At 43.4% G+C, this 12,951-nt stretch overlaps 1 protein-coding gene across 2 annotated transcripts in view; it reads left to right on the forward strand.

The window, feature by feature from the left end:
* The first annotated feature begins 2,205 nt into the window (after nucleotides 1-2,205).
* The window catches only part of LOC309451151 (chondroitin sulfate proteoglycan 4-like), a 40,507-nt gene continuing 29,761 nt past the window's right edge, over nucleotides 2,206-12,951 (forward strand). For both annotated transcript variants that reach the window (XM_082074642.1, XM_082074643.1), the window contains exon 1: nucleotides 2,206-2,405. In XM_082074642.1, coding sequence (XP_081930768.1) covers nucleotides 2,321-2,405 — 85 coding nt within the window. In that variant the 5' untranslated portion in view covers nucleotides 2,206-2,320. The remainder of the gene's footprint in view (nucleotides 2,406-12,951) is intronic.

Consider the following 12,951-nt stretch of genomic DNA (forward strand, 5'->3'; position numbering starts at 1 on the left):
AGATTTACATTTCTTAAGAATCCTATGTCCTGCTGAAAGCAAGTAGGACTCAGGCTTGGAAAATCCTGAACTGCTTAAGAGAATGTGGTTGATGCCAATAGACCATTTAGGCTATTCTCAAGATGTTGCCTTTCTCTTCTGAGAAGTCTCTTAATACTTGTTTTAAATGATCATGGAGATTTCTGTCTCAGTCACAGCATCACAGAATTGCTGAGGTGGGAAGGTATGTCTGGGGATTGTCCAGTCTAATCCCTCCAGACAAAGTAGGGTCACCTACAGCAGATTGCTCAGGGCTGGGTCCTCCAACCATACTACTCATCTGTTTTCCTCTTCTCTGGATTAGATTGCCAGCTGAAGCTCTAAGTTCAGAGATGCCTCCTGCTTGCATAGCATCCTGCACATGGTCTCACCAGCCCCATGGGTAATACTGGGTTTCTTGCACTCCATGTCCCACTATCTCTGCATTCAGCCCCAAAACACCTCCATATGTAGGGGGTGCTTGCATTTATCTACCTCCTGGCTCTCACTCAAATGCCTTGTTGGGCTATCTTTTTCCTAATGTGCTTTTGAATGTTACTTCCCAAAGTGTACAATGTCACTGAGGCTGTCACTCTTGAGGTATATCCAAGGACCCTCTCACAGCAAATTTCTCTGCAGAAGGTTAGAGAAGCCAAATAACCCTACGTTAAGTCAGACCAGTGTAACACATGGATGGTGCGAAGGCAACATTTTTCTCCAGACTTTCCCTTCTCAGCACAGAGTTTCAATGCTGCGCACCTGAGGTCTGATTTTCCAGCCTCAGTCATATTATGGATTGTGGCATGTTAAATCCTTTTTTCCTTCTTGTTAACATCTTAGACTGATGCTTTTTTACAGCTGCTTCTCCAGGTTTTCACAAATCTTCTTCTAGTCTGAAGAGAATGAAGTTTACTAGGCGTTTGCCCTTGGGATGTTTAAGCTGTTAAGAGCTATCTGGGTGAAGATCACTCCCCACGATTTCCCTTTGGGCACAGATCCCTCCTCCCACCGTGTGCATTATTCTGAAAATGTAAAGGCAGCAAAGCTTGTCACAAATTGCTGAGGAAGACCTAGACTAAATGATGACTGTAAATCTCAAAGGAAGAGAAGAACCAGACGGCTGACCCAGAAAAGAGATTCATGCCATCACCATTTTTCTTCTTTCTGCAGTTTTGGAATATTATCTCGGTTACTTACTCTGCTTTCTTAGTGTCAGATTTCAGGTCACAAATTCCAGTCCTATGCGTAAGGGAGTAAAAAGTTAGAAAAAAACCCCTGACCTGTTGAGACACATTGCAATGCACTCTGCCAGCTGATAACATCAGAGAAAACTTTATGACTGCAAGGCTGTTCCTGGCATGGATGAGGTATGTAACTGAAGGCACGTCTGCATATTTGAGTTAAGTATGATAAGTGGCTTAAACACGAATGCTTCAAGTAAGCTCTTTAAAGTGCCTTTTAAAACCTTGTGCTTTCAAGCACAGGACACAGACCATGAAGGATGAAATGCAAAGTTTTGCCTCATTTAGCTCCTGTACAGGTTATAATCATTTCACTTCATGCTCCAAATGCTTTGTCTACCTGTTACACGTTTCTTCCATAAGAAAGTATCATGTATGTATTTGTGCACAGTATGCAAATACTGTGAGGGACCGTGCAGCTCTGGGCAGGATGGAGTAAGAATTTGAGGACACCTCAGAGCAGCCTCCTGCCAAAGGGCAGGACACCGGGAGGGTGTACCGGAGTGCACGGTGACACAGTCTATGAACAACACCACCGGGGCAGCTCCCGCCTGACGCAAAGACAAAACTACAGCCGGGAGGAGCGTCAAGCCAGGCCCTGGGGGCGGCGGGTCCAGGGTGGCTCTGGAGCCTCCCTGCACGGAGGTTTCTGAGACGTGAGCAACAAAACCCCGAGCGGCCTGGCCCGGCTGCACAGCGTAACTCGCGGCTAACGGGGCCATCCTGTACGAGGCCTGGCGCCCCGGGCTCTCTCGTGCCTCGCGCTGCCCCGCAGCCGCTGCTGCTCTCCCCAAGGGCCGGCCCGGGGCCGTGGGGGCCCGCGCTGCCCCGCCTGCCAGCCCGACCGGTGTTTGAGGAGCGGGGGCGGGACGCAGGAGCAGCTGCGCTGTGAGGAGGGAGCGAGGGGGCCGTCCCGGGCAGCGGGCGGAGAGCACCGGGCCGGGGTCCCTGTGGGAGCCGCCCGCGGGGCCGGGGCGGTGACACTCCTCCTGCCTGTCTCCCGGGCCGCGCTCCGCCCCGGCCCCGCCGCTGTTGGTGCCTGGTCGGGCCGCGGCAGCGGCATGGCGGTCGGGCGGGGGGCCAGCGTGCGCGCCGCCCTGCTGCTGCTGGCGCTGCTACTGGCCGCCAGCCGGCCGGCTGTCCCAGGTAGGGCTGCCCGCGGGGCGCCGCAATGGCGGCAGGCGCCGCTGGGCTGCGGGCCGGGCGGCCGGAAAGCACCTGCGCCGGACGGGGGAAGGGGCGGCCCGGCGCAGACTGACCGGCAGTCCCGGCGGTGGGCAGAGGCGCCGGTGGCCCAGCCGGGCCTCCCGTTGCCCGGCTCCCGTGAGGCTCGCCTGGGCGCTGAAACGGCCTCGCAAAAGGGAGCAGCCTGCCCGGAGGGTGCCCCGTTGCCCCGGCGCGGCAGCGGGCGCCGCGGGCCTGGTGCCGGGCTGGCGGCCCCGGCGGGTGAGGCCCGGCAGCAACCGCAGCCGCGGGGCGTGGGGCGGGAGCCGCTGAGCGGCGGAGGGGCCGCTGGGGCGCTGGTGCTTGGCGCTCCCGGCCGGCGCTGGGACGGCCTGGCTCCGGGGAGCTGTGGGTGTTCCCGCCGCTGAGGTGAAGGCCGAGCCTGTCAGCTCAGGTGTTCGGTCAGTGTTGGTGCCCGTTTCACCTCCCACAGCGGAGATGCTGAGACTTGACATAGCTTAGACTTTCTAATAAAAACAAACAAAACCCAAGCAACGTGGGTGAGTTCTCTCCCCACCCCCCCGTGTATTTTTTCACAACTGTATTGCTAGTATGCCTCGAGGGAAGTGCTAAGGCACATGTGAAAATATTCCCTGTGATTTGTTTCCCTGCTTTGGCATCCATGTGGAGTAGCAATCACAATGCTAAATATCAGCTGGCTACTGCAAGTATCTTGTTTTTTCAGTATCTAGATTCATCTGTCTTATGTCTGGCCTTTCAGCCATACTGAGGACCTGCAGCTCTCACTGATGCTGGTGCACGTTCAGGTGCATGACTTGGACAGTCACCAAAACCATTGGGAGAGCCAAAAACTTGAAGTTTCTTTTTCTTGTGATACATCTTCAAGTAAATTATATTTAGAGCATGAAAGACTGGAAGTCAAGTAATGGACTAGCAGGCAGTTGCAGAAGTGTGCTTTTTCATACTTTTTACAGTCCATGTGACACAAACCAATTGGCATAACTCCCTTTCTTTAGAAATGTTGAGTGTCTTTTCAGTGTTTGTGATTGTATGGTGCCTGTTTTCACTAGCTGAGAAGACTAGTTATAAATGAATGCCTAATACTGAGTGGTAGCTTGAAATAATTGTTTTTAGTTCTTGAGAGTTTATTGAAGGCTGAATTGGCAGTTTTTCTTGCAGGATTAATTTCAGATGTTACAAATGAAATACAGCTCTCTTGTCTTTCCACAAGAGAATTTTAATGTGTGGAGCTCACCGGTTTTGTGAACAATAAGCCTGCATGCAGGATAGAGGGCATTTTTTATTGCTCAAAGAGGTGTCTCAGAGCTATTGAGGATGTCAGGGGGATCTGATTTCCACTGAAATTTCTCTAGTAACAGTAGCCTTGGCTTAAATGTCATGACAAAGGGTAATGTTAGGCCAACCAGCACTACTTTGAAAATGCAAAGCCAACAAACCACTTTATGCCTCGCTGTTGCAGTAGTGTCCTCCATCCCCAGTGCTGCAAGCAGCACAAGGCAAAGCCAGAGCCAGAGGGTACATTTCCAAACTGCAAGGTAGGGACATCAGCAACACAGCGTGCTGCTGCTTTTGCTAACCTAGCTGCAGCAGTGCAGGGTGCTCTGGCTGAGCTGCCTTCAAGCCAAGCTCTGCTGAGCCATGTGGGCTGGCATCACTGCCAGGTGAGCTTGTTAAATTCTAGCTCTCCTCTCTTACTGCAGCTGCTGCTATAGCTATAACTGTACTGAGAGAGAGAGAATTCCTGCTCCCCAAAATCTTAGAGTGAAATGGAAAACCTATCAAAGGCTGGAAGCTAAAAAAAAAAAAAAAAAGCACTTATAGGCAGTGAACTGAAATTAGGCATGAAGCGGTTTTCTCAACTCTTCAGTGAATTTCTGTGATAAACCCAGAAATTATTAACATCAGCTCTGTTCAGTTGATGTTCAGTGCTTTAACTACAGGACTGTCTTTTATCTGGAAATCATAGAATCATGGAATGTTTTGGGTTGGAAGAGACCTTTAAACATCATCTTATCTGTTGTATAAAAGCTTTTGTAGATGCAACACATGTATGTTGCTCACTGTGTACATTGTAGGTGAGTGTAAGAGGCATAAAGACTTTCGGAATGTTGGATTTACACAGAAAACCTCACTGTAAGACCTACACTGAGAAAGTGTGAATCAGCCCCGAGAATTCACTTTCAAGTGGTGGTTATATTAGCCTACAAGGGCATTCCCAGTGAATCTGGCAGCTCCATTTTCCACTTGGATTTTTCTTGTGCCTCTTATGTGCTGTTGATGTCATCTGCTACCAGTTTAATTAAAAGGACAGAGATGGAAGCAGTATCTTTCATTATGAAACATCCTATTTTGGTTCTTCTTTCTGTCATTCTGCTGCATTATTTCTGCTCTTTGTCCATGTAGCAAAGCTTCATTAACAACTCCTCAAGTGTCAGCATTGTGTTTTGGACAGTGTAAGATTTGTAAGCAAAGCATATTACCTAAGGTATTCTGTGATTCTGGTAGTGCTTTTCAGTCTCACCATTTGCATTTGATTGTATCTGTGATGTAGCAAGTCCTGAGTTAAAAAAGGAACTTTCAAAATATGGTGCCGTCTGGTCATAAGAGAAAATGAAGAAACCATGAGTGCATTGTCATTTTGGAGATTCTATTAATATTCTCTGAAGATGTTTTCCCCATGTAATTAATAGTAATTGCTGCTGAGTGAGACTGAAAGGAGGTTCACTTCTTACTCCACCTGGAAAAGAGAGAGACGCTGAGATTCATTGTGAAACAGAGCTGTAATCAGCATCAGATTGCAGCTGTGTAAGGACATTCTTTGTTTCATCATGCTCATGAAGTTCTAGTCAGAACTTTAAAGCCCATTCAATTTAGTTTTGATGGGCAGTCACACAAACGATAAGGTTTTATAAAATGAGGTCAGGTTTCAATCAAAAATAAGAAAAATCAGCTATCAGCCTGATTCCTCACTGCTATTCAGAAGCAAAATAGCAAATATGAAATTAGTTGAAGAAAGTAATTGCTGTCACATTTTATTTTGCTAACTGCTGCTTTACTTGAGCGTTGAATCATCAGAACTGATCATCTTTATTTCTAGAAGATGCAGCTTCTGACAAATCCATGAAACCTGTGGGAATTTCTTTTACTATTTGCATTGTATTTTTTTAAAATAGTGATTTTTATTGCTGATGTGCTATATATACACAGACCTTTCCAAAGTTTCACAAAATGTTAGTCATATAAAGTATATTGCCCGAAATAATTATTTTTTAGTTAGGACAGCTTCATATAATTAATTATTCTTTTTATCCATTCTTCATAGCATCTTTGTCATACTACTTGGGGAAATCTTTTTCAGAAGCTGTTTAAATTAATCACTTTTAAAGTAATTGTAGGTGAGTGCTAGAACCCAATATCCATTTGTCCAAAATATTTTTATATACTCTGAAGTTAGGATTCTCCTGTTGTCACAATGGTTCTAAAGGTATTACTGTCAGATTCAAGGTGAAAGAAGAAAGAACAACTAGATAGGGAAATAAATGTACAAATCACAAAATTTTGGAATGCATACTTGCAGCGTGTGAAAGAATCACTTTGGCTCGGTTGTTCTGATAAATGGTTCATGCTAAGGCCCTCACCACAAACCTGAAACATGCTAAAGCTACAAACTTTTGCAATAGTAGAGTCAATGTTTGTAGAACACAGTAGGGAATTCAGTTTGTAGAGGACTGGCTGCTCTTCTGGTGGTGCAGTAGTTGAACTCTTGTGCCTGAGTGCAAATCTCTGTTAGCTGGAAGGAGCTGGAGCAGGGGGTGTCAAACTAATTTTCACGGGGCGCCACATCAGCCTCGCCATTGCCTTCATAGGGCCAAATGGAATTTTAGGACTGTATAAATGTAACGTTCGGCCCTGTGAAGGCAACCGTGAGGCTGATGTGCTTCCCCCCGCCCTCGCCACCCCGTGAAAATGAGTTTGACACCCTTGAGCTAGAAGGATGGTTTGGTTCTGTGGGACAGCTCTAAGCATGTTTGTAGTGCAGAATGTGAGCCCATGGAACAATTGGAAATGTATTTTTTAATCTCTCATTCCTCTCATTCTGCCTTTTTTTTTTTTTTTCCTTGCACAGGACTATTAAAAGCTTGTTACACTGGATACCTGGAATTTGGCACTTTTCCACTAATGTTCTCTCCCTTTTTAATCTGTCTCCACTTGTGCCATACAATCAGAGTAAACAAGGCTTTTAAAAGTTATTAATATTGCAACAGCTTATTTATATTTGGTATTAATAGGTTTTGAACACTTGTTTCCATCACTCAAATCCTGTCCCAAGGGAAAGTCTTCCTATTACATTTGTGTTGGAGGTTGTGTGCTGTTTTTCCTGTGGTTTAGGGAAAAGAAGCTGTGACCTGTGTATTTCATCTTAGTTACAGCAGAAGCTATTTGAGACTTGGGGCGTCTCTCATTGTTTGCCTAGCATTTATCATGTGAGGACCCTTAATGAGGCTTCAAGCTGTACTTTTATACAGCCTGGAAGTATTTTTACTATGTGGAAGCCTGCCTTCATCTCTGGGTTTTACAAACTCTCCACCTTTTACTGGAGCACCCTAAAAGACTTAGTAGTACCAAATAAATGTATCAGTACAAAATACAGCTGCTCTGCTTTGAGAATGGAGGGACAAAGGCAGAGAGGAGGGATGAAGTTATACCACTTTGGTTGCTCTACAGCCCCGAAGTGAGTTCTTAACAGAATGTGCTTAGTAGTCCAACAGTAGTGTGAAAAGGTCTTCTCCACAAAAGAGGTCACACGTTTTTCACCAGCCACAGGAAAACATGGGCTGCACTCTTATCCAGAGCTTCTACTTGAATGTCCAAAATAGCAGAGAGTCAAAAACATACCTGAATTTGTCAATGGACAGATAAAAAACCACTGTCATCTGGAAGATTAATATTTATCTGAGCTACCTGTGCCAGCTGATTTCTGTTCCTGTTACATGTTTGTGAATGAGCTATAGGGGACGGATTTTCAAGGTGCAGATCTGACCTGGACAATGGGGAGCTTATTCATTCAAATAACTAAAACAGGTGTTGCCTCTAGGTACACTAGAAGTGATGTTTTATGTGCTTGTTGCACTTTGAGTGTGCTGTTAGGATGGATGAATTAATCTGTGTTCTGACTTTGCGTATTTCACACAGGAAGACAAGCACCTGTATTTTCTTGAAGAGACTTTGTACAGTTGGTATATCTTGGTAGGGATGTGTATCAAACATCTACCAGATAAGGACCTTCTCTCTGTTTTGGAATCCTAGGTACCAGTGCACCACAGGACAAAAGTAGAGGGTGAGATAGCAGGTTCAAAAACAGTGAATCCAATTTCTGCCTGACCCCACTTCTTTTAAATTCCCTTTTATACAGCCAGCCTGTAGAGCTCACTGATACAGATTATTAGTGCAAGAACTCTGGTCTCATCTGAAAAGCCAGTGTGGCACAGAAGTGACTCTTGTCTTGGCAGGAGATGGCAAACGAGCCAACAAAACCTCCTGGAGTGGCAGTTGTGGCATTTGGAGAGGATCCTGACTGAAAATACATGGGCTATAATAGACTTAACATTTTAGTTTTACAATTTTAATGACTAAGTAGTGTAATAGATTGTATGACTTTCTCCCCTCACCCCATAAAACAAGTCATATGTAGTTGTTTTCACTGCAAATTAGCAGGCTACATGGGAGAAGTTTGTCTGAACAGCAGTAATTGTGTGCCCTCATTATGATATTTATTGTAGTGTTGAAAACAGAAGATCAATATGTTGGTTATTAAAAGCAGACAAAGGTTTTTGCCTACATCAGAAGAATCTGGGATATCTGCATATACTTTTAAGTGTTATCTGCATGGGTTTTTCCTTACACTATAGGCTTCTGACCAAAAAATTACCTTTAAAGGACCCTGGCACTGATACCTCCTCAACATTTTGAAGGCAAAAACATTGTCCAAATACTCTCTTACATAGGAACTACGTAATTTTTATTTTCTGCTTGAAGACAAAATTATGTATTTAACTTTTTTCATATAAAAGGATGGATATTAGGGACAGGGAAAGGCTCTGGTAAAATGCCTCTATTCTCTTTTTCATCTGGCATGAATGTAAAAGCCTTTATGGATTACATGAGTATGAAAGTCTTTCTGGGTTAGTGGTTCAGGCACAGTAAAGAAAGTCTTTCCATATGACTTTCTTTGGAAAGAAGGGGTCCAAAGAAGGTGAGGATTGAGATAACTGGAGCTTCAGCTGTTTCCTCTTGACAGTGGAGACCAAAAAGAGTTGAGCAGACATAGTGTCTGTATGAAATTACATCCAATGAAGAAGTGAGCGTGGAATTGTGATTCCAAGATCCCTGTTCTTCCTTATGATCCCTCTGCATTGCTGGGAGGACATGTAAGCTAGTCTGAAATGAGAAATACTGACAGAAGTAATAGAAAAACAAATGCATTCTTTCAGTTAGCTCTTGAGTCTTGATTTTATTGTTGTTTGGATGTGTGTAGCTTGTGGTAACTGTGCAGTGAGTCCGAGTTCGGCTCCTTGTAGGTACACTCCTGGGGCTGTTAGTTTTGGCAATGTGGAAGAGACAGGGCTTTTACTGCTTTGAGTACAGAAACCAAGAGGAAAAAATCTTGTGTAGCTGTTTCTTAAATTTGATGATGTTTTTAACACTAGAGAATGAAAGCTGATCAAAAGGATAAAATGTCAGCCTAATGCCACCACTAGACGACAAGTAAAGAACCTTTTTCCCTGTGATTATGAAGGCACTTGCTGCTGTGCCTGGCCTGATTTCTCATGGTTACTTCTAGGAAAGATGTTGTGGACAGAGCTGGTCAGGAATCTTCAGTAAAATTACTTAAAACAAAACTTACTTTTCCCACATACACATTATCTGTTAACATGGAAATATTATGAAGGTTTTATTACCCCAATGTAGTATTTCTATTCAGAGTTGAGGGTTGGATCTAAGGGAGAAGGAGGAGAGATGGGGACCACAAATTAGCTAGTAACTCAGGTAGAACAGATCTTTAAATTGTCATTCCAGGTTATTATACATCTGCATTTTTTGGACCTTAGTGTATCTATGTCCGTATCCATGAAGGGACATTATAGCTGATGTAGATCTGGCTCTTATTCTCAGTTGCTTCCACCCATCTTTTCCCTTTGAGGCACAGAGCTGTTACAGAATAGATTGCCCTGGCACTCCAGAGAAATAATTGTATTCCTATATGATATGGTGAATTCATCCGTTCCAGTAGCAAGAGGGGTTCAAGGCTGGTACTGTTGCTTGAACTCCACTTGCATTTTGTAATGGTACGATTAACATCAGATGGTCCATGACAGAATGTCTCATTTTCCAAAGCTGTGGCACCAGATTCATTTTGAGGTCACTCGTAACACGGTTTCAGCCAGAAATCATTCTGAAAATGTCTGCTCTAGATGAACTTGATTCTTCTACTTTAAAAACATACTTTTTCGTTCAGCAGGTACCGAAGCAGAAATCACGTTACGGCAGTGTAGGTGGTCTTGGCCCAAGGTCTTGTTTAGTGCTGGATCAGTGCTTGGGCTGATGTTGAGTTTTCTGCCCCACCTTCAGTGATGAATTCTGTCTCTGAAGTGTTTTATGGAAGGCAAAAACTTTAACTTATGTTTCTTTCTGCTCCTCTTCCTCCCGGATATTCATATATAGTATAAACATGAAACTTTCTGAGTGGCACACTACAAAATATTGATTCTACAACTTCATTTCTAGTTATTCTAAATTGCACTTACAATCCATGTATAAGTTTATCTTTCTGCTAAATTTCTTCCCTCAAAATCCAATGTTTTTTCCCCACATACTTGAGTCTGACAAAAATGTGATGTCTTTAAAAGTTATTTTCAAGTTCTGTCAGCAGTCATTAGTTTTGATTCAAAAATTCACCAATTAAATTTGGGGGCTGTGTTGCAGTTACGGTGAAACTTCTGGGACATTAACATCTGTGAAAGCTTTGGATTTTATTTGTTAGCTTCTGAGGAACTTCACTGATAAAATTATAATGAAGTCTTGTACTTGCGAGTTCTGTGGGGCTGCTAAGATGTGATGTAGCAAAACGAACATAGCTGCTTCTTGGGGTCTCAGTAAGGTGTGGAGAAGGGCCCATGTTCTCAAAGTGAAACCTTGTTGCACCCATAACACTGCACGGATGTTCTGATGTTACTACAATGGCTGAAGGAAATGGAATAATCTTTTGATTAAGACAGATTATTTCAGACAATTAGGTTATGGTTCCTGTGACCTGAGGAAGAAGGTATCTTTGGGCCTTATTTTCTGAGATGGAGATCAGAGGACTCCTCTCTCTTACATGTGTTACTGGGTCCAGAGCTCTACAGTGTCGGGACAATCTCTTATAGTGTGTCTGTACGGGAGTGACAGTCCTAGCCACTGCCATAATTTGAATTTACCATGATATAAAAATTATAAACATTTAACCTGTTTCCTGGCTTAATTAGTAAAATTTAGTCTTCAGTTATGTTGGGAGCTTGTCCCTAGTTCTGTTATTCCAACACTTGCTTTGAAAGGGAGGTCTTTATTAACCCCAGTGCAATAACATTTCTATATACAACAAACGGTATTGGTTCTCTTACTGTATAGATTTTATGGAAGGACCTGTAAGGTATATTAGAGCTACTTCACAAAAGCTTCTTTTATGCAATAAGATTGCTGTAATCTTATTTTTGGGAAAGCTGCCTAAAATTTTCTTGTAGACTACAGGATGGTTTCATGAAACAGTTTGTTAATGAGACCTTTGATTTGTTACTTTGTAATGTGCAGGGTCCAGTTCAGAGTCTGAGTCAAAGCCACACTTTGTAAGAGTCATCAGAGTGTGTTAAATTCAGCAGAGGGACAGCTAATGTAGAGACAAGAACGATTAAACCTCAAGAGTTGTCTGCAGTTATGCTTTGTTTTAAAAGTACTGTGTTAAAATGGGAAAGGTATATCAGAATGAAGCTAGAAGCTACAAAACAAATATTTAATTCATGGTGTCCTTAAAGGGTTGTGTCCAAACATGTTGTAAACCCTGGCAGATGTAATGTGAAAATAGACAGGCCTTGAAAAAGAAAGGTCAAGGATCAGCTAGCTGAAGGAATCAAAGCTTTTACTAAATCCTTCTTAAATACATAAAGAACAAAAACCCTGTGGAGGGTCTGTGTGTCTAGTTGCTTAAGTTATCAGTATAAAAGAAGCACTCTGGGCATGGCTATTGCAGAGAAGCTAAACAAAATGGTGTTTACTACTAATTGGGAAGATTCCCAAACTGAACCCGGAGGGAGGGGTGGTGGAGTTGGGGGTGTGTGTGTGACACAAGAGGAGTTCACCTAAAAAATCCTCAGAGATGAACTTACTTGCTTACTTGCTAAGGGTAATATCTGATCTCAAGCTTTAAAGTCCCTGGGTACCTGAAGCCTGGAGGGTGGCAAATTTTATTGCCACTGTTTAAAACAAGACCACAGGACTGTAAGACTGACATCCATAAAGTTCAAATTTACAGGTATTGTAACAAAAGATAAAAGTCACAGAAGTAGGATCAACTTGGGAAGAGTCAGCAGGGTTTCTTTAAAGAGAAGTTCTGCTTTACAGACCTCTTGTAGTGTTTTGGATGGGGGCAGCGATGATTACTAAGATTTAGATTGGCAAAAGGCTTTTGGTAGAGTTTGACATCAAAGGCTTTTGAGCAGCCATTAGATAGGAATGCAGGCTTTGAATATTAAGTAATAGATTAAAAGATAGGAGAAGGAGCAAATTATTGTGTGTGGGGGGGATGTTTGTGGTTTTTTGTTTGTTTGTTTTGGTTTTGTTTGCATGTTTGGGTTTATGTGTGTGTGTATGTGGGAGGGAAGTTACCAGCAGAGTTTTTGAGGATTTGGTCTTGGGATCTGTGCTATTCAGTGTAGTAATAACAGGGATGGTAAATGCAGGGAGTAGTCAAATGGGAAAGTTTGCTGGTGTAACTGTTCCTCAAGGCCGTGAGGAGGGAAGAGAGTGAAGGATCTCAGGAGGCCTGTACTGAACTGAGTGACTGGGCAGCATTGTGGTGGGGGTGGTTGAAGGCTGCATTCATGAAACAAGACGACACTTCAACCTGGAGAAGAGAAGGATGAGAACATACAAGACACTCAGCAGGAGGCCTGTGGGATTTCTTATCAGAGATTGCAGAGGATGTCTCTGACAGACATGTGAGAGCACGTTGTAGATGGAGATATTTTCAAAGAGAAATTAGAGGAGTACTTCACAGAGAAATCTTTCGACAGTTACAAAATAGACCAACTGTGAGAAGCTCATGAAAACACCCGAAACAAATAAATAATTGTTAAAGTATTGAAGTATTAAATATGATTGCACTGTTCTTACAATTCCCTCTCATCACTGTTGGAGATAGAATACTGGTCTATGTTCACTCCTTGTCCACACT

The sequence above is a fragment of the Streptopelia decaocto genome (assembly GCF_964273445.1).
Source record: "Streptopelia decaocto genome assembly, chromosome: Z".
NCBI classification, from domain to species: domain Eukaryota; kingdom Metazoa; phylum Chordata; class Aves; order Columbiformes; family Columbidae; genus Streptopelia; species Streptopelia decaocto.